Source organism: Bidens hawaiensis, unplaced genomic scaffold (assembly GCF_021521415.1).
Source record: "Bidens hawaiensis isolate Kalapana, Puna unplaced genomic scaffold, B.hawaiensis_p1.1 tig00018136_1, whole genome shotgun sequence".
Classification (NCBI taxonomy): domain Eukaryota; kingdom Viridiplantae; phylum Streptophyta; class Magnoliopsida; order Asterales; family Asteraceae; genus Bidens; species Bidens hawaiensis.
In genome coordinates, this window is record NW_027492741.1 from 1,313 (window position 1) to 21,491 (window position 20,179).

General features: G+C 43.4%; 1 protein-coding gene across 1 annotated transcript; it reads left to right on the forward strand.

Annotated features, from left to right (window-relative positions):
• The first annotated feature begins 4,900 nt into the window (after positions 1 to 4,900).
• Positions 4,901 to 19,020, forward strand: LOC143555468 (membrane-anchored ubiquitin-fold protein 3-like). Its single transcript, XM_077045008.1, has 4 exons — positions 4,901 to 5,141; positions 5,955 to 6,007; positions 18,270 to 18,384; positions 18,675 to 19,020. Exons 1-4 carry the CDS (start codon positions 5,003 to 5,005, stop codon positions 18,728 to 18,730), a joined length of 363 nt encoding a protein of 120 aa, XP_076901123.1. The 5' UTR covers positions 4,901 to 5,002; the 3' UTR covers positions 18,731 to 19,020.
• Positions 19,021 to 20,179: the final 1,159 nt, after the last annotated feature.

A 20,179-nucleotide genomic window follows, 5' to 3' on the forward strand; every position in this document is an offset into this window, starting at 1 on the left:
TATCGATAATCTGTTTTAACGTAAGCTACCCTCAAACTGATCAATGATCAGATTGTGGCCCTCCCCAACACTCGAAAAAAGTGATATATCGAATATATCGAACCTCTAAGATCCATACTTGTGTTTGAAAAAGGTCTTAAAAAAGATATATTCTCCACTTTTACATAAAGAAAAGAATTCAAATCCCTCAAGCTTTCATTTTCTTTCACTCTTTTCTAATAACTTCCTTTTTGCATAATGTCCCCACAAAGAAGATTGCCTGGAATATCGACTTGATCACATTTAGCTTCTTCATCAAATTTGCTTCTTTTTTTCTGCATATAAATTTCGTGCTTGGAATACGGATATCGATAGTAGCAGGGTGAACAATTGGGTTGTAAAGAGTCGAGTCGAGCCGAATCAAGCCAAGCCAGGATAGGCTTGGGCTCGACTCATTTTTCTTGACGGGCTGAGAAATTGAGCTTGAGCTTGGGAGCCAACTCGTGGATAGTCGAGCCATCTTGTTTTCCTTAAATTTTACAATTTTTAACTTTGTATTTTTTACGCGTATTGATATATATAAAAACATAAAATAATACTCGTTAAAATACACATAATGCAGAATTTTGTAGTTTATAAATTATGTATTATGTGTATTATATATATATATATTGCTTTTATATATATCAATATATGAAAAATATAAAAATTTTAAAAATTAATTGAGATGGCTTGGCGAGCCACGAGTTGGCTTGAGCTTTCGATTAAACTATTTAAATTTATATAAATTAAATTTTGGGCTTTATTTTTGGATCGTTTTGCAAACCGAGTCGATTTCAAACGGGCCCCGAGTTATTGAACAACCCTAGTGAACGCTATATAAAATCTAGGTGTGTGGTAATCTTTAAAGAAATGATATGTAGTTTTAATAATCATTTAACTTGTTCAAAAGGGGGTTGCGGCGCAGCTTGTTGCCCGTTTGCCTGCCAACTTTATTGTAATCGTTTTATAGTAAATTATATAAAACTTTTATAAAAACTATTTTAATTTATGTAAATTTTTATTTATTTGTTAAAACTAAAAACATAGCAAATGAGTTGAAATAATGTTCTTCTTGTTGCAGGGTTTTGATACACACAAATGCCAATTTTTATGCTCTTTATAAAAGTAACAAACCAAGTTGATATAAAGGCATATACTCGAAAGATTTGCAGTTTGATTCTTATACGAATAGCAGCAAAAGAAAGGTGGTAAAGTGGGAATCCGAGAATGGTGAATATATTTCCCATCAATCTTACTCGCAAAGTTCTTATGGAATCTTGAAAACGGCTGTTTGAACGGTTATGAATTCATGAAGGTGTCGCATGCCACGTCTTGCCAGCTATTTTGTGTCGGTTATGTTTTGTAGTTCGGAAAAGTTTCGATGTATATCTTTCTAAATCGTGTAAGTGTTATGTTGAAATATATTGATGGTGCTCTTGAAGATTTAATAATTGAAAGAGAAAACAAAAACGAATATTCGAGTTTTATTATGAAAATAGCGTACCGGAACTAGAACAAAAGAGTCTAATGTTTTCATAACTAGATCGGACAACGAATTATAGAAAAAAAAAACTATTAAAGCTTTAATTATTTATTCAATATATTTAATTTAATCTACGAGTATATAATGTAGGTTACTTAAAATTTATTAACTGAATAATATATATGAGATCTTAAAAAGGCAATAGTAAATGTTAAAAACATACATATACTAGTTATTAATTTATTAACTATATTGATTACACTTCTAGTATGATACCAAGCCAGACCGATATCGAACGAACAACATAGATACTGGTATCAGTATTCATTTTCTTATGTTTTCAATAATATTTCGTTTATCATTTATCATTTAATTTGATTTTTGTGAAGGGGAAATATAACAATTTGTACTTTCAATGTACCCAATAACTTTTCTAACTTATACTTTTCACTAGCAATTCAATATCATTTTACGGAAAAGTAAATTCAACACCCAACTTTCAATTATTTCATTTCACGACAAATTAAAATATTTGATTAAGATAAAAATTAATTGATTATTTTATAAGACATACGAAGTTACACTTTTGTTAGAGCGAGATTGTATTTTGTGTCAAATATGAAAGCTAAAACTATTTTTTTATGAATATTATTAGTCGATATAAGTTTATAGTTTGGATTACTCTAATCTAAATTTTTTTAAAATAAAATAAACCCTAGAATGTGGTATACAGTACATAAAAAGAGTATCATAAAACAAAAGTTTGTACCTTTATTACTTTATAAGATTTTATATGCCCCACCATTTCTTTCTATGTTAAGTACAAAGCATATAAATGAATAAGGTGAGTTGGTTATACCAAAAGACAAAAATGTACTTTTGTCAAGTGTTACACGTCTCGTTCACGTGATATTTTTATTTACTGGACATGAAGGTTTGTATGTTATCTATTCCGTTTTGAAAGCTTGACCGATAACAGAAGGCTAGATGCACAGCCCGTAATTTTCATTCACATCATCCTGACAAGACCTAACAACACGTTGACCAATGTTGACTCCGTAGTTGAGGTACTCTTGAGATCACTAACCAAGAAAAGATATTAGGTATTCTTTATTAGGTAAATACACTTCTCACGCTTACTTGAAAACGACGTGACTTTTGCGAACATATTTGCTTTATCTACATTTTAGTTTAATAAATACCAATCGAGTTCCTATCGCCTCATTTATTTTAGTATATTTATCTGATGTAGCTTACCTGTAACGTTTTTGTATAAAAGGGCTATATATTTGCAGTTACATGGCCTATTTATTTTGTTGTTATCTTTTGTATATCGCCAAACCCATTGACACCAATTACTTAATGCAGGTACAATATCTAAATTAGGCCGCTCATTGGGGGGGGGGGGGTGGAGAAAGAGAAAACCCTTTGATCATGGATTGAAGAACAAACCTCACTTTTTGAGAAATATATTCAACTCAATCATGGAGTGAACAAGCAGATACGGATACGGATCAAGCCTTGTTTGATGTTTTAGGGGTTTTGTCTACCTGTGGATAATTAGTCTACAAGTGGCTTGGTGAACTATTTTTAACGATGTATTTAGATAGGTTATAATAAAAGTTTGTTTTTAATATGTATTTTTGTTGGTTATATAGAAGTTTAATCATTCAGTTTAGTTATTAAGAGCCATGACTAAACATTCATTCATCATGAAATAGTTCAGCATGGTAAACTAGTCATTGTGCACAATTATTCAGATTTCCTACCAAACAACAGTTAATGCTTCAGCAATTACTGACTCAGACTCTCTTAATCATTCAGACATCTTACTGGTTCAGCACTTGCCAAACAACCTCTTATATTATTTAAAACAAAATAATTCAACTCTAGTAACTATAAAACACAAACTTTTATCCCCCACTATGGCCCTAGTGGTCGAAAGACTCAAGTTCGATCTCTACTTGTGTCCCTTTGGTTAGTTATTGACAATGAAATATTTAAGCCAGGCCTTACGAGGTTGTCAGTTTGGATCACGAGCCCACAGCGTGGTTTTTCGGGAAATCACCCAATCCACACTCTAAATCCAACATGAGCCTGATTAAAACAAAATATTTTGACCATAATAAGACAATGAGACTCTAAAAAATTAAAAGTACGATAACCTAAACCCAAAAAAGAAAGTCAAGAAAGTCACCGTAATAGAAAAAACTAAACACAAACTTTTAACTACATGTATAAAAAATAAATAATATAAAAAATAAAGTTAGTTACAAAATTTTTAAAAATGTTATAACTGAAAATTTGGATTATTAACAATAGAGTTAATGGCCATTTTCGTCTCTGTGGTTTGCTACTTTCACCACTTCAGTCCAAAATTTGTATTTTTGTCAATTTAGTCCTCATAGTTTTAAGTATTAGCCAATTACGTCCTATCCGTCTAACGGCATCCAGCTATGCCGTTAGTTTAAGGGTATTTTTGTCTTTCTCCTTTTTATTTGAGGTTATTGGTCATTTTCGTCCCTGTGGTTTGATACTTTTGCCAATTCAGTCCAAAGTTTGAAATTTTGTCAGTTTAAGTCAGTTTTTTTTTCTATAACCCTGAGAGAGCGTTATCCAAGCCCAAAACAAGTCTGCATTTACTCTGTCGACAACAGTAATCATACCCCCCTCCTCTCGTATTTAGTATCTAGACGGTTCCTAAACTCTCCCCCCATGGTGGAATTCAATGGTAAAGTGTTAAAAAGCAATTCCGTGAGAACCGAATTGTACGGAAAAAACTAAAAATCGTTTCTTTGATGAATGCATAATATTTAGGTTTAGAGATTAACATATCATAACGAAAATCTGGGTCGTAATCAACTATTATACATTAATCAACAAAACAATTTTTAGTTTTTTTCTGTATAATTCCGTTTCAGGGAATTACCTTGACCACTTTACCATTGAATTCCACCATGAAGAAAGATTTTAGGAAATGTCTAGAAACTAAATATAGGGGGGGTATGATTACTGTTGTCAACAGAGTAAATGCATACCAGTATTTGAGGTTGCTCGATGATTTTGGGCTTGAATTATGCTCTTCAGGGTTATAAACAAAAAACATAAAAAATAAAAAAAACTGAATTAAACTGAACATTAAATTGACAAATTTTCAAACTTTGGACTGAATTGGCAAAGATATCAAACCACAGGGACTAAAATGACCATTAACTCAAAATTAAAAGGAGAAAGACAAAAATACCCTTAAACTAACGGCATAGCTGGATGCCGTTAGACGGATGGGACGTAATTGGCTAATATTTAAAACTATGAGGACTAAATTGACAAAATTAAAAATTTTGGACTGAAGTGGCGAAAGTAGCAAACCACATAGACGAAAATGGCCATTAACTATGTTAGTTAGCAGTTTATCGTTGGTTTTGTAAGGCATGATAATGTATAGAGATATTTTTTGTGCAGGTAAATTGGGAGAGATATTGTAGTGTGTGATTGTATATGATGGCTGAAGGCACCGAGTATGTCGAACTTAAATTCAGAATATACGATGGAATGGATATAAGTCATAGCAGTTATGCGTCTTCAACTACTGTATCTGCTCTTAAGCAAAAGCCTGTTTCCGAGTGGCCTCAAGGTATGAGATAATCTTTTCTTGTTCATACATTCGCTTGTCTTATTTCTTTATTCTATTTGGCTGTAAGTTCGTTGGCTAATTAGGCGCAATATTAAGTTAGGCGCAAAATGGAAGCAAACTTACGGTTTATTTTAAGTCTTAGCAACCAATCTCATTTTTAACTGTTTTGCACTTAAATTGCTGATGTGGCACTGGTTGATGTCATATCAGATGTCCCGTATGCAAAAAATGCTTATGTGAAAGAAAATTTTATAAAGAGTGAACTATGGTTTTAGTCTTTATGGTTTGTCTAAATCTGCGGTTTTAGTCCAATAGTTTCAAATTTGCGTTTTTTGTCTCTGTGGTTTCATTTCACTTGCAATTAAACCCGAACCCACTAACCCCGTTAAGTCTGCTCGTTAACAATCAGCATGCCCCTCACGTGAGGGGCAATTTTGTCATTATACTCCCCAAATAAGCCCCATTCACGACAAAATTAAGACTGGATGGGGTTTATTTGGAAAGTATAATGACAAAATATTGCCCCTCACGTTAGAGGCACGTTGATTGTTTAACGAGCAGACTTAATGGGGTTATTGGGTTCGGGTTTAATTGCAAGTGAAATGAAACCACAGGGACAAAAAACGCAAATTTGAAACTATTAGACTAAACCCGCAGATTTAGACAAACCACAGGGACGACAACCGCAGTTCACTCTTTTATAAAAATTAAAAGCATTATTTATTTGATGTCTGAATAAGTAATCCTTATCTTTAAACTTATATATAAGTTTGATTATTAAAAAGACATTATCTGGAAACTCAATTCTGGTTTATCAATCTGTAGTACCGAAGACAGTGAACGACATAAAGCTCATACATTTGGGAAAGGTTTTGGAGAATAATAAGACATGAAGAAACACTAAGTGACCCCGGGCAGATTATAGGTAATCTGGGGGTTAAGTAATGTTTCCCACGAAGGTTAGGTCCAGCAGAGTAAGTTGTACTTCAGGGAACCTGCAAAACAGACACCGTAAGCTCGTCACTGAGAAGGGGGGGTTCCTCCTTGTGACCACCCTCCGGCGTGAGAATCAGTCTATATTGCTCTTTGAATATAAAAGTATGTGAATACTATTAGAGCAGTTATCAAGTAAGTTATACGAGATAGTAGATGATGAAATGATAATACCATTTGCTGTCTTTTATAGCCGAAGGTGGGTTTCCAAGGGGTTTAGCCGGCCCAACACGCTACCAACTGTAACCTATGCACGTGCCCTACCTGTGAGTGGTGGATAGGTAGCGGCTGACACAGAGCAGGCGTGCCGTGCACTCTTCGTCTTCTACCAACTGCAGGCTAGGCACGTGGTCTGGCAGGAGTTGGTGGGCAGGCGGCGGCTATTGGTCACAGTGCTGTGGCGTGCTGTCTGCCACGCTGCTGTCAGTGAGCTGTCGCATTCTTGGTCAGATCTTTTGTCTTTACCTCGTCAGGTATCACGCAAAAGATCCTCCATCATACGGACTGGCCCATTTTGGCGGGAGTTTTCCCCCTCCCGCCTTTGCTCATTCTTTCAGGTGACACTGAATTTGTAAGTGTTAAGCCTTATGCGTGTAGCTATGCTGTGCGGGTAGCCTTCCCTGATGGCTTGTATCCGCAACTGCGGGAACAGGCGGGTTACTTTACCATTGGGAGGCTTTTCCCTGCGTATGCAGCTTGCATACTGCGCATAGGCTTCTCTGAGCATGGTGGGTCCTGCGGGAGTAGATGGTCTTTGCGCAGGCATCCCTGTTCAAGGTGAGTCATGCGGGACCAACTGAGCCCTGCTGGGACCTACCTCTTCAAGTCCCCCCAGTCCAATGTTCTTCTCACGAATGTCTAATAAAGTGAGGTGAACTTTTGGACTTAAGCAAAGGGTTTTGAAAAGGGGTTTTTGTAAGGTTTTCCATGGGGGTTCTTCCCGCGGAAGTCCTTGTCACTTGCAGAAATTCCCGAGTTTCCTGCTTGGTCTTTGGGTATGATGCGGGTAGGTCTGTAACCTCCTCGCAAGTCAGGAGCATTGAGTCTTAGTTGTGCGGATTCTCCCTGTGGTTCTGGTAGTTTTTGAACATAGTGATCAATTATGTTTAAACCACCAATTCCATCTTGGAGCCTCAAACAACGTAGTACTCGATGTTCCCGCAATGCGGGGATATTACTTCCGTTTTCACAAGCATTGCCCAGAAGATCCTTCCTGGTTTCAATTCTCAGCGGGTGCTAGGTATGTGAAGGGTTTTGCCTTTACACTGTACCTGCGTCCGTCTTACGGTTACTTTACTTCCAAGGTATTCCTGGCGTCCATTCCCTGCGGGTGCTAGGTATGTGAAGGGTTTTACCTTTACACTGTACCCGCACCCGTCTTATGGTTACTTGGTTGCCAAATATTTTGGCTTCAATTCCCTGCGGGTGTTAGGTATGTGAAGGGTTTTGCCTTTACACTGTACCCACACCCGGCTTATGGTTACTTGTTTGCCAAGGTAAGGGATATTTTCCCGCTTACTTTTTGAACCTTGGTCTTCAAATTTTTTAAATTTTGAAATTTGAAGAGTTGGATGGATAACAACCCAATACCTCAAACGTCGTGCGACGGTTTCTTCTGACTGTGTCAGGACGTGCCAGAAGTTATGGCGACATGACATTATGTGGTCATTCCAGTTGCTTTTTCAGGCGCGTGGGCACGGGATTTCGGGCGCGTAGCCGCGAAATCTCTGGCACACGTCCTTTTTGACAGCTGTTGCCAGTTTGCTTTTGCCACGCGTCATAGTTTCATTGCACCTTTGATTTCTCTCTCTTCCGTATTAAATTCATCGCATTAATTGCGATTGCTATATAAAGGGGGAGAAGGTTATTTGCAATTCACACTTTCCACTTTCATCTCTTCTTCTCCAGTAATTTCCGGCGAATTTCTCTTTTTCAGTAAAGCATTGCTCTGAAATCTCTTCTTTCTTCCACCATGTCTTCTCACGATGCTGATGATCAGAAGACTGCTGGCGAATGCCAGTGTTATCTTCCTGTCGAGCTGTACCAGTATATCGTCAGGAAGTTCATGCTCGAGTCTCTCGAGCCTGAGTTTCCTGAGCCCCACCATACTGTGTACGATGCCCCTAGTGGCAAAATCGGGGTTTATGCTGCATTCTTTGTCTACGGGAACCTTAGGTTTCCGTTGACAAAGTTTGTGTACCGTGTCCTAGAGAGGCACGGTGTGCACCTGACAGAGGTGCACCCCATGGCCATTGCCAAGGTCCGGCACTTTGAGTGGGTGTGCCGGATACTGGGCCTTGAGCCCCTTGTTGACCGCCTGATGACCTTCTATACTTGGAGGTGCATCCAAGGGTGGTACACTCTTACAACCCGTATCAAGGGTTTAAAGATTTGTACCACCGAGCGGAGTCTTCGCTCATGGAGAAGAGAGTTCTTCTTTATATCCGCTCGAGCCATCCCTATTGCCATGAAGTTCAAGAATGGCCAGCCGCTTCCGAACCTTCCCGCCATCAACTACGAGGAGGCGGAATGGTTCGCGAAGATATCCCGGGTCCAGTCCCCGGTTTTCCGTTTTCCGGAGTCGGCGATGGTGATGCTGGGGATGAGCCGGGTGTGGAAGGCGGCGAATGCGGATAAGGTTCCGATCGTCCTTGAATATGGTTCGAACTCTACCCCTTATGGTATGTCTTGTTTCTTTTTTGCTGACTACGATTTTTTCTAACTTTCTTGTTGATTTCAGAGGGTAACGATCTTCAGTCGCTCCTGAATCCGCGGGAGGAAGATGGTCCTGCGCGGATGGGTACTCGTGCTCTGGACGAGAACGAGTTGCCCATCTTAGAGCAGACTGCGGGTCGGTTCGTGGAGGTTTACCCGCCAGGCCAAGAGATCCTGAGCCACCGACGGCCAGGTAAGCCTATCTTCTACCCTGAACCTCTCAATGCTGTGCCTGCTGCTGGAGTTCATGACATTTCTTCTTCTGAGGAATCCGCAGAAGGTCCTCCACTGGTGCGGAAGAAAAAGGCTGCCGTCGGGAGAGGCAAGGAGAAAGTGGCCTCTACGGCCGACCCGGTAGTCCTATCTGACTCGGAGTCAGATAACGCAGAGGTGGCGGGGAAGCCCGGTGGTGAGGAGACCACCGCTCCGGAGGCTGCAGGTGTTACCTCCGGGGAGGCAGCGACGACGACGGTTACCGGTGTCAAGAGGCCGGCTCCATCGGGTTCGCCCCCGCTCGTCCGTGCGTTCAAGCTCAAGAAACCCCGTAAGTACCCCCATAATTCCTGTCTATATTTGTTTCAAATAAATTTTTCTAACACTTTTGCTTGTGCAGGTGTGGATGTTGACGCATTCCAGGGTGGAGTTGGAGTAAGTATTCCCCCGCCAATGACGGTAGGCTCGGTCAGCCTTCCCGAGGCGTCGACCCAGGCGTCTACGCTTGCTTCCGCTGGTTCCAGCCTTCCTGAGGCTGTTCCAGCTGAGAAGGTGTCTCCGCCGGCCGTGAGTGCAATTTTTACAGCATCTTTCACGGAGCCGGCGGTTACTGTTGCTGAGGAGACGGCGCCAACAATGGCTACCACGGCGGCTGCCACTATACCTGCGCCACCGGCACCGACGGCCGGACCATCAGGTACGCGCCGGGCTTCCCGCCGATCTACGCCACCTTCCCGTCTGCCTGACCTGTTGGATGGATTTCCTTTAGGTTCAGGTGATGGGTTTGGCGGCTATCGGCCTGTTATTGACCCTACAGGTACGTAGGGTTCTTTTTTTCTTTGTATATTTTTGTCATCTTTTCCTAACTGCCTTTGTTTCTTTTGCAGTGTCGGATTCCAATGAAGTGTATGTTCCAAGATGGAACATACGCCGAGGAACAACCCTTCGCACCCCTGTGGAGTGCGTGGACTGGGCTCGCCACGCTGCTCCTCATGGTGCGTTGGGGGAAGCCATGGCTAGCTACCAAGAGGGTAGGCTAACCAATGAGCTTCGGGTTCTCCAGGCCCGAACGCAGCCCCGCGTCGAGCTGCTTTGTCGTGAAAACGACAAGTTAAAAGCAGCTCGCGCCAAAGATGTATCTGAAGCGCGGGCTCTTCGGGAGGAGAACCGGCAGTTGGCCGCTGCCGCAGCCGAGAAGGAGAAGGCATTCAAGGCCCTCGAGGTTGAAGTCCAGGCGCGACTCGAGGCCCGCTCCAAGGCTGCCCAAGCTGTGAATGAACAGCTTCGGCTGGCCAAGGAGACTGCGCGAAACTCAACTGAGAGGGCTGCCAAGGCTGAAGCTGTTGCTGAGCCACTTCGCGAAGAGAATGAGCAGCTTAAATGCAAATTAAAGGCTCTTCAGCATGCTCATGACGCCTTGGCAATGGAAGATGCCAAGAAGCTGCAGGAGATCCTTGACCAGAGGGGGATGCTTGACCGTACTGAAAGGAAACTCAAAAGCGTCGAAGAAGCTGCCGCCAAGGAAGTTCAACTTGCCAACCTTGATAAAAGCGGAGCCGAACGTGCTTACAAAGAAAGTCAAGCTACCCTCCAATGGCTGCTTCGAGAAGCGTTGCCTGAGGTATCTTTATCTTTTTCTTTACGCTTTCCGCTCGTAATTAGAAAATGTTCTAACTTGTAATATTCTTTTGTAGGTTGTGCGTCGGGTCCTTTCAGAGACCTCTTACGACGATGCAATGAGCGCAGCCCTCAACGCTTCTCATGAGGATGGGCAGAAGACTGGCTTCCTGCTTGGTCTAGGGTTTGCTGAGAGAGGCTTTCCGCCCTCCAACTTCCCTTTATTCAATGTTAATACTGAAGCTGCTTATGACCAAGCTGTGAATCAGTACGCTGCCTTCCCGCATCCAGTGGTGGAGAAGGTGAATGAAGCTGCTGCTGCTGATGATGGGCTAAGCATCCTTAAGGCTTTCCTTGGGCAGCCGCGCTCTGACGGTGCTGGTCCAAGCGGAGGTGGCCCTGAAGCCTGATCTTGAAGATCCCTTCCCCCTGCTAGGATAGACAGCCTTGTATAGATTTCTTTTAGGCGGGTAGTTACCCAGCCATTCTTGTAATTGATTGTGAAATATTAATCTCTTTGCGTATAAGATTGTTATTTCCTTGGGTTCTTTGCTTTATAAACTTATGACTTGCATACTTAGTTTAAATTAGCAATTTCCCAAGTGTTTAGAATAAGAACCTTTGAACGTGGTTGATGATGGGTTAAAGTTTCGCCTCCTCCTTCGTGATTGTGCGGGTAAAACCGTCACTTGCACTTGGTAGGATGGCTAATCTTTACCCTCTATCTGACCTGCGTGTAGGTTTTCCTTTTCGAAATTTCTAAGGCATTAAGTTAAACCTTTGAACGTGGTTGATAATGGACTAAAGTTTTCGCTTCCTCTTTCGTGATTGTGCGGGTGTAACCGTCACTTGCACTTAGTAGGATGGCTTTAACTTTAGACCTATATCTGACCTGCGTGTAGGTTTTTCTTATCCTTTTAAGTGTTCATAAGTTAACCTTTTAACGTGGTAGACGGTAAGTTAAGTTTGGCTTCCTTGTTCGTGATTGTGCGGGTAAGACCGTCACTTGCACTTACAAGGATGGCTAAACTTTACCTACATCTGACCTGCGTGTAGGTTTTTCTTAGAACTTTTTAACATTTTGGCGTTGTGTTTATGCGGGTATTGCCGCCTTCCACACGCAACTACTTCTTCCCGTAAGGGAAGTTCATAGGTTACAAGCTATTAATACATCATGAAAGGAGAATCATTTCCATTAGAAGTGGCTCTAGGCCTTTTCTTTACAAGTTGGAATTGATCTACATATAACATTTGCGTAATTGAGCTCCATTCCATGTTCTAGGGATGGGAGTGCCATCGAGCCTTTCGAGCCGGTACGCGCCCTTTCCCAGAACTTCTTTGATAATGTATGGCCCTTCCCAAATCGGGGCCAACTTTCCTGGGCGTTGTTGGTTCGAAGCCTCGTTGTTACGCAGTATGTAGTCTCCTTCCTTGAAGTTGCAGAGTTTTACCCGCGTGTTGTAGTATTTTTGCATTTGTCGTTTGTAGTTTTCTTCACGCACGGCGGCTAAGTCTCTGCGCTCTTCGGTTAGCATAAGGTCTAACCGTCTTTCCGCATCATTGTCTTCTGGTTGGATTAAGACCCTTGGTGAGGGTAAACCGATTTCGACTGGGATCATGGCTTCAGTGCCATAAGTGAGACTGAACGGGGTTTCTCCCGTACTGGTCTTCTTCAGCGTTCTGTTTGCCCAAAGGACGTGTGGAAGCTCGTCCACCCAACCGGATCTATGTTCCAAGAGTCTTCTCTTTATGCCTTCGACGATGCTCTTATTTGCTCTTTCCACCTCACCGTTACCTTGCGGGTGTGCCACTGAGGTAAAGGTGTGGGTGATTTGAAGTTCTTTCAGCCAATGCTGTAGCTTCTTGTCAGCAAAGTTGGTGCCATTGTCGCTTACCAAATTCTGTGGAAGTCCAAAACGACAAATAATAAATTCCCAAATAAATTTTTTGATATGCTTTGCGGTTGTTTGGGCTAAAGGTTTCGCTTCTATCCATTTGGTGAAGTAGTCAATGGCTACCACTAGGAACTGAACATTCCCAGCTGCTGTTGGAAATGGGCCTGTCACGTCAATGGCCCACTTCTGAAATGGCCACGAGGAAGTGACAGGAACAAGTTCATTTTTCGGGCGATGCGTGTTGGGTGCGTAAAGCTGGCAAGATCTGCATTTTCTGATGTATGCCAACGCGTCCATATGCATCCCCGGCCAGAAGTATCCCGCGTTGTTTAGCTTGGCTACCACAGCGCGGGGGCCTGCGTGTACTCCACAGATGCCTTCGTGAACCTCCCTTAGGAGGTAGTCAGCATCTTGGTTGTCCACGCATCTTAACAATGGGCCAAGAAAGTTACGTCTGTAAAGGGTGTCATTGACCAGCTGATAATTCAGTGCTTTACAGCGTAGTTTTCTTGCCTGTGACTTCGACTCTGGTAACGTTCCTGCTTCAAGGTATTTTATTATTGGGGTCATCCATGTTTCTGTACCGGTTTGGATGACACAAATTTCCTTGTGCGGGACTGATGGTGTTTCGAGGAGTTCCACGCGGATGTCCTTCCCCAAGTGGGTGAAGGCCAGTGATGCAAGCTTGCTTAACGCATCCGCAGATTTGTTTTCGCTGCGCTTGACGTGTATCACTTTACAATCATTAAAATCGCGCATGATGGCTTTGGCTTGGGCAAGGTACAGGGCCATTGTGTCGTTCACAGCCGTGTACGTCCCGTTTATTTGGTTTGCCACTAGCATGGAATCTACGTGGGCTTCCAAATTTTTTACACCCATCTTTCGCGCAATCCTCAATCCGGCCAGGAATGCTTCATATTCAGCTTCGTTATTCGTACTTGGAAAATCCAGCCGAATAGCATAAGTATATTCCTGGCCTGCTGGATTTGTTAATTTTAACCCTGCGCCTGAACCCTCGTTACTAGCTGCTCCATCAGTGTAGAGTCGCCAGACTTCATCGATTTCGTGTGCTGGGGAGGGTTGAACCTCCTCCTGGCACTCTTTCTCCCGTGAAGCGGGGACTTCTGCAATAAAATCAGCCAGGACCTGACCTTTAATGGCTGGTCTCGGCTTGTATTGAATCGCATATTCTCCCAATTCAATTGCCCATTTGGCTAGACGTCCCGATAACTCGGGTTTGCCTAGAACATTTGAGAGTTTGAAGTTGGTGAGAATAGTGATTGGGTGACCCTGGAAATATCGTCTCAACCTGCGTGAAGCGTGTATAAGTGCCAAGACCAGTTTTTCCAGGGTAGAGTACCGGGTTTCCGCGTCTGCCAGCACGCGGCTAACATAATAGATTGGCATCTGGATGCCTTTTCGTTCTACAAGCAGGACTGCCCCGGTTGCTCTATCTGTTGCGGAGAGGTATAAGATTAACTCCTCCCCCGCTTGTGGTGCCGTGAGTGTTGGGAGTTCGATCAGGCGTGATCGAATCTCCTGAAAAGCTGCTTCCGCTTCTGGTGTCCAGCGGAAGTGCGTTTTCTTTAAACAATTTCTTAGCGTTGACACAAAAGGGAACGACCTATCCGCATGGTTTGCCAAAAAGCGGTTAAGCGCGACTAGTCGTCCATTAAGTGTTTGAGCCTGTTTTATGGTGGTAGGTGATTCCATTTTGACAATGGCTTCGACCTTTTCAGGGTTCGCTCTGAAGCCATCTTTAGTAATAATGACTCCTAAGAACTTCCCTTCTTCCACCCCAAATGAACACTTGCTCGGGTTGAGCTTCATGTTTATCTTTCTGAGCGTGTTGAAAGTTTCCTCAATGTCTTTCAACATCACCTCTGGCTCGGGGCTTTTGATGACCAAATCATCCATATAGACTTCCAAGTTTCTCCCAATTTGGGCGTGAAACTCTTTGTCCATTAGTCGTTGGTACGTGGACCCCGCGTTCTTAAGTCCGAACGGCATCATTTTATAACAAAATGTGCCATCGGGCGTCCGAAAGGCGGTTTTGTCCTGGTCATCTACAGCCATGTGGATTTGATGGTACCCCTTATACGCATCCAAGAAGCATTTAAGGCGAAATGGTGCCACCGAATCCACCTTGAGATCAATTTCTGGCAACGGATAACAATCTTTGGGGCATGCTTTATTCAAATCTTTGAAATCTATGCACATGCGCCATTGTTTGTTATTCTTCGGTACCATTACGGGATTTGCAACCCATGTTTGATATTTGCTGACGCGCACGATGCCCGCATCAAGGAGTTCCTTGACTTGGGTTCTGCACGCGTTGGTTTGCTCGGGCCCCATTACTCTGCGCTTTTGTACGATCGGCGTAACGGCCGGATCGCATTTGAGCTTATGCTCTGCCTTTCCCCGGGGTACACCAGTCATGTCGGCTGGTGTCCACGCGAAGATGTCTGCGTTTCACTGCAGTAAGCGCTTGAGTAAGGTGCGTGTTGGATCAACAATTGTCGGGCCAATGGTAACGGCCTGATCGGGATATTTCCCATTGAATGCCCACTGTTCAGGTTCAGTGATGGTTTGTTTGGCCATCTTCGGTTTGGGTTTAGAGGAGACAGATGCGATGCATACCTGGGGAATGCCCGTGATCATCGCTACGCCTTCAGTTGTTGGCCATCCCATCATGCCATGGACTGAGGATACCACGGCGTTGAATCTTGCCATCCCGTCTCTCCCGAATAGGATGTCATACGTATGATGTGGTTTTTTCATCACAACAAAATCCACATCCTCCGTGCGTGAATAATTCCCATCGGTGAGAGTGACGGGGAAAGATAGGATGCCCAAGGGAGTGTTCATGCTGCCGTCAAACCCTTCCATTGAAGCGTAGACCGTCTCCAGGCGTTCCTTGTCTTCATCATCGAGCTTGTCGAAGAACTGCCTGTACATCACTGTCGACGATGCGCCATTGTCAACGAGGGTGCGGGAGGTGATGTAGTGCCCCAGCTGGCTTTTAATGATAATGGGGCCTTCTTTGTTTGGGCCTCCCGGCACTCGCGGGAAGCGCACTTCTGCTTCCTTCCATGCGCATGGTTCGGTCATCGGTCTCTTTCTTCCTCTGACCTTACCATGGACCATGTTGATGCTGATGTCGACGGGCTTTCGTCCGTTACCCCTGTACCTGTTGTCGTTCCTTCCTCCCTTCTTGATAGATGCCACGAGGTGTGCGAGCCTCCCATCCTTGACGAATGTCTCGACGATGTCCCTCAAGGATGTGCACTCCTCAGTGCTATGGCCCTTTGTCCCATGGAAGTCACAAGACTTGCTCTGATCCGCATTGGGTTTCTGTCGGATCGCTGGGGCTTTTGGCCATGGCAGTTTTTCCGTGGCAAATATCTCCGTGACGCTCTTGGTGAGTGGCGTCCAACGGTTTTTCCGGTTCGAAGGGTGCGTGTTGTCCCTTCCGCCAACCAGAGGGCGAGAGCTTGAGGGGGTGTCAAAGTTTATCCTTGACTGCCAAATACCTTGCCGCCTCTTTTTGTTTAGCCGGGCGGTTCTCACATTGTTCTCCCTTGTCCTCTGTGTGTAGAGGTTTGTATTCTGGGGGAGATCTCTTCCTAGCTGTTTCTCCGTTTCGGCGAAGCGCTTGGCTGCCGTCATTATGGCATCCCATGTGGATGGCATGCCGTCTTTACCCGTCAGAGTGCGGATAAGTTCTGGGTACTCAGCGCCCTGAATGAAAGCGGCGCGAACGAGGTCTTCGCTGATGTTGCCCAGACTCAGCTTCTTGGAGTTGAAGCGGGTGATGAAGTCCAGTAAGGATTCATCCTCTTCTCTCACACAGTTGAGGATCGTCCACTGCTCCTCAGTGTGCTTCCTCTGTTGACTAAACTGTTGACTGAACTTGTTCTGGAAGTCTGCCCAGTCATAAATGTGGTGGACCGGTAAACGGTCGAACCATGCTCTGGCTGCTCCTACCAGAGTCATCTGGAACATGTAGCACCACGTGGGTTCCGTCCAGTTACTGACGGTTGCCCCCGCAATGAACCTGTTCAGATGGTCATCTGGGTCGGATAGACCATCGTATGTGCCAATGTTGGACATTTGTTTGGCACTCCTCGGGGCGATTGCTTCTGCAATGTCCCTTGCAAATTTTGACCTTCCTGCGTTTGTAGCAGTAGGTCTAAAGGCCTTGGAGAAGTCACGCGAGCTTTTTTCCGTGACTGGTTGGAATGCTTCCCCGAAATTCCTTTTTGGCTGGGGATCCGTTTCCTTACGCTTCCCTTTCGCCTTATGGCGAGGGTTGCGTCGGTGTCGGAGTCTTCCCTCTCGTCGTCCGAGTGCTCGTACTCACTACTCATGTTGAGGTGCTGGCGAGTACTACCGAATTCCTCAGCTTGTTGGACTGAACGCAAGCGTTCGTCCAACTCAGCCTGAAATTCTCGTTGACGTGCCTCGGCCCATGCCTTCACTTGATCAAGTGTTTGGCGAGGGGCTCGAGTTCGTTTTTCCAGCTGGGTATCAGTGAATCCCATGGAATATTTACTCCACTTGCCCCTACATGAGTGACTGGGGTAGTGTTCGTAAAATGTACTTCACTTGCCCCAGCTTGGGTGGCTGGGGTAGTGTTTGTAAACATTGTGTTGCCGGTGTTTACCCCAGTGGCTGGGGTTGTGGTTACCGGAATTTCTCTAGTCATCTTGGAAGTTTTTGAAAAACTGGAGAAAGATGTAGTTCTAGCTTTATGCACGGATGGCGCCAATGAAGAAACACTAAGTGACCCCGGGCAGATTATAGGTAATCTGGGGGTTAAGTAATGTTTCCCACGAAGGTTAGGTCCAGCAGAGTAAGTTGTACTTCAGGGAACCTGCAAAACAGACACCGTAAGCTCGTCACTGAGAAGGGGGGGTTCCTCCTTGTGACCACCCTCCGGCGTGAGAATCAGTCTATATTGCTCTTTGAATATAAAAGTATGTGAATACTATTAGAGCAGTTATCAAGTAAGTTATACGAGATAGTAGATGATGAAATGATAATACCATTTGCTGTCTTTTATAGCCGAAGGTGGGTTTCCAAGGGGTTTAGCCGGCCCAACACGCTACCAACTGTAACCTATGCACGTGCCCTACCTGTGAGTGGTGGATAGGTAGCGGCTGACACAGAGCAGGCGTGCCGTGCACTCTTCGTCTTCTACCAACTGCAGGCTAGGCACGTGGTCTGGCAGGAGTTGGTGGGCAGGCGGCGGCTATTGGTCACAGTGCTGTGGCGTGCTGTCTGCCACGCTGCTGTCAGTGAGCTGTCGCATTCTTGGTCAGATCTTTTGTCTTTACCTCGTCAGGTATCACGCAAAAGATCCTCCATCATACGGACTGGCCCATTTTGGCGGGAGTTTTCCCCCTCCCGCCTTTGCTCATTCTTTCAGGTGACACTGAATTTGTAAGTGTTAAGCCTTATGCGTGTAGCTATGCTGTGCGGGTAGCCTTCCCTGATGGCTTGTATCCGCAACTGCGGGAACAGGCGGGTTACTTTACCATTGGGAGGCTTTTCCCTGCGTATGCAGCTTGCATACTGCGCATAGGCTTCTCTGAGCATGGTGGGTCCTGCGGGAGTAGATGGTCTTTGCGCAGGCATCCCTGTTCAAGGTGAGTCATGCGGGACCAACTGAGCCCTGCTCATACATTTGGGAAAGGTTTTGGAGAATAATAAGACATTATCAGAATCTGGGGTACGTAATGGCGGATTTGCAGGTGGAGTAATCACAATGCATGTTGTTATTCAACCCGTTCTCGCTAAAAAAAAGTCAGGTGGGTTTATTAATGCATTTTCATGTCTATACGCTTACACTGACATATAAATGTACCTAATACCGTTACGAAGGCTATAAATGTTAAAATATTTAAAAAAAAAATAAGCAATGAAGGAGGTCAGAGGTGTTAGTTACTTTCGACCCGTTTAACTCACTGACTCAGTCAATCAACCGCATTTGACTCGTTTGAAATTAAATCGACCCATTTGTAAACGGGTCGAAATTACCACTTCTAAACAATATCCAACGGGTCGAAACTCATTATAAACCGTCTTTTATGCAATGCAGCCAAAAAACAAGATGAGAAGGGAAAATTGAATTCATGTGGATGCACAATCTTATAAATCTATGTGACAATATGATCTCGGTATCGCGTTGAAGTCACAAGTATCTGAAATGGTCTCCTGTTATAATCGGTTTTTCTTTAATCTTTTCGAGTGGGTGATCTGCGTTTCATGTGTGAAGTTTGACCAAATTTAGGCCAAACTCACTAAAACCTAAAGCTTGTAGAGTATAAGTTTGTTTGAGGTGTTTATGTATCCTTAGTGTTTTGATGAATTTGAATAATTTCAAGGAACTAAATTAGATAGGTATTTATTTAATTATTTTTAAATAAATGAGTTGATTTGTGTTATGTTTTGTAACTTGTTTTGAGTAGTGTTTATTTGATATATTATTATCCCATGTCTCACATATGACAAATTTGTTAACATTTGTCGTGTTTGTGGAGGCTCGGGTTGGGCCCGGTTACATGAAGACGTGTTTTTTATTGGACTTAATGAAGATTAAAGACATGAGAGGTTTATTTGGACTGTCCCTATGTATATTGTGGTTCATTTACGTATTCTTGTTCTCTAAATTTGTAACTCTAGTTTAGTCTCTATTTAAACTGGTATTGTACTTGTAATTCCACATCACGGGTAGTGAGAGCACAAAGTAATAATAAATTCCTGATTGCAATCATGGACGTCTGTTAGTTTAGACTGAATAACGCAAATTCGTGTGATTTTATTTTTATGCAGTTTATTTGTGTGTGTGTTTGTGCAACCCGATCCTAACAACATCATCCGAGAATCTCCCATGATTCTAGTACGCCTGCTTAGAAGGAATATTAAATGTATCAAGAACCCGATTAAAATATCTCTATTTAGATAGACAAACGTATAATAGAAGATGCAATAATCTAAGAATTTTGTTGAAATTGGAATATGAATTCAAGGATTACAAAACATGAATCTGAAAACCTAACAAAATACACATATATGAGCACAACCAAACCGAGTGCACCTTTACTCGTGTTTGACTCGTTTAAAAACCACACCAAGCCGGAATCAAATGAGCGTTTTTTGAGTGATGGTCGAGCGCCTTTGTAGATATTAAACAACTCGGGGTATTTGAATTTATTTATTTTACACATTCATGCTAGGGTGCAAACGACCCGAGCCTCATATAAAGCTCGTTTAGTTATCAAGCTTAAGCTCGAGCCTTGTATGGGAAGCTCATTTAGGCTTATCAAGCCTTAACAATTTTAAGTTTTTCTCTATTGGACTTCTATATATTCATTTTACATTACACAACCGAGCTCAAGTCAAACTTAGTGTCACAGACCAAATATTTGAAGATCGAGATGATTGATTTGTGTTGAAATGCTTGGGTTTGTTGGCTCATCCCGGACTTCACTAGTGTACATGCCTAGTCGTGCTTGCACGACAAACGCATCGTTGGTTGTGAGCTGTTGCCACTCGCCTGATGAGTCCAGGGCAGAACGAAACCAACAGACCCTGATCATGAGC

Excerpts from the sequence above, each read along its gene's own strand:
- LOC143555468 (XM_077045008.1), top strand. The coding sequence starts at position 5,003 with ATGATGGCTGAAGGCACCGAGTATGTCGAACTTAAATTCAGAATATAC. Across the intron at positions 5,142-5,954 it reads TTCCGAGTGGCCTCAAGGTA|AATCTGTAGTACCGAAGACA; the intron begins TGAGATAATCTT and ends TTCTGGTTTATC. Across the intron at positions 18,385-18,674 it reads TCTCGCTAAAAAAAAGTCAG|CCAAAAAACAAGATGAGAAG; the intron begins GTGGGTTTATTA and ends TATGCAATGCAG.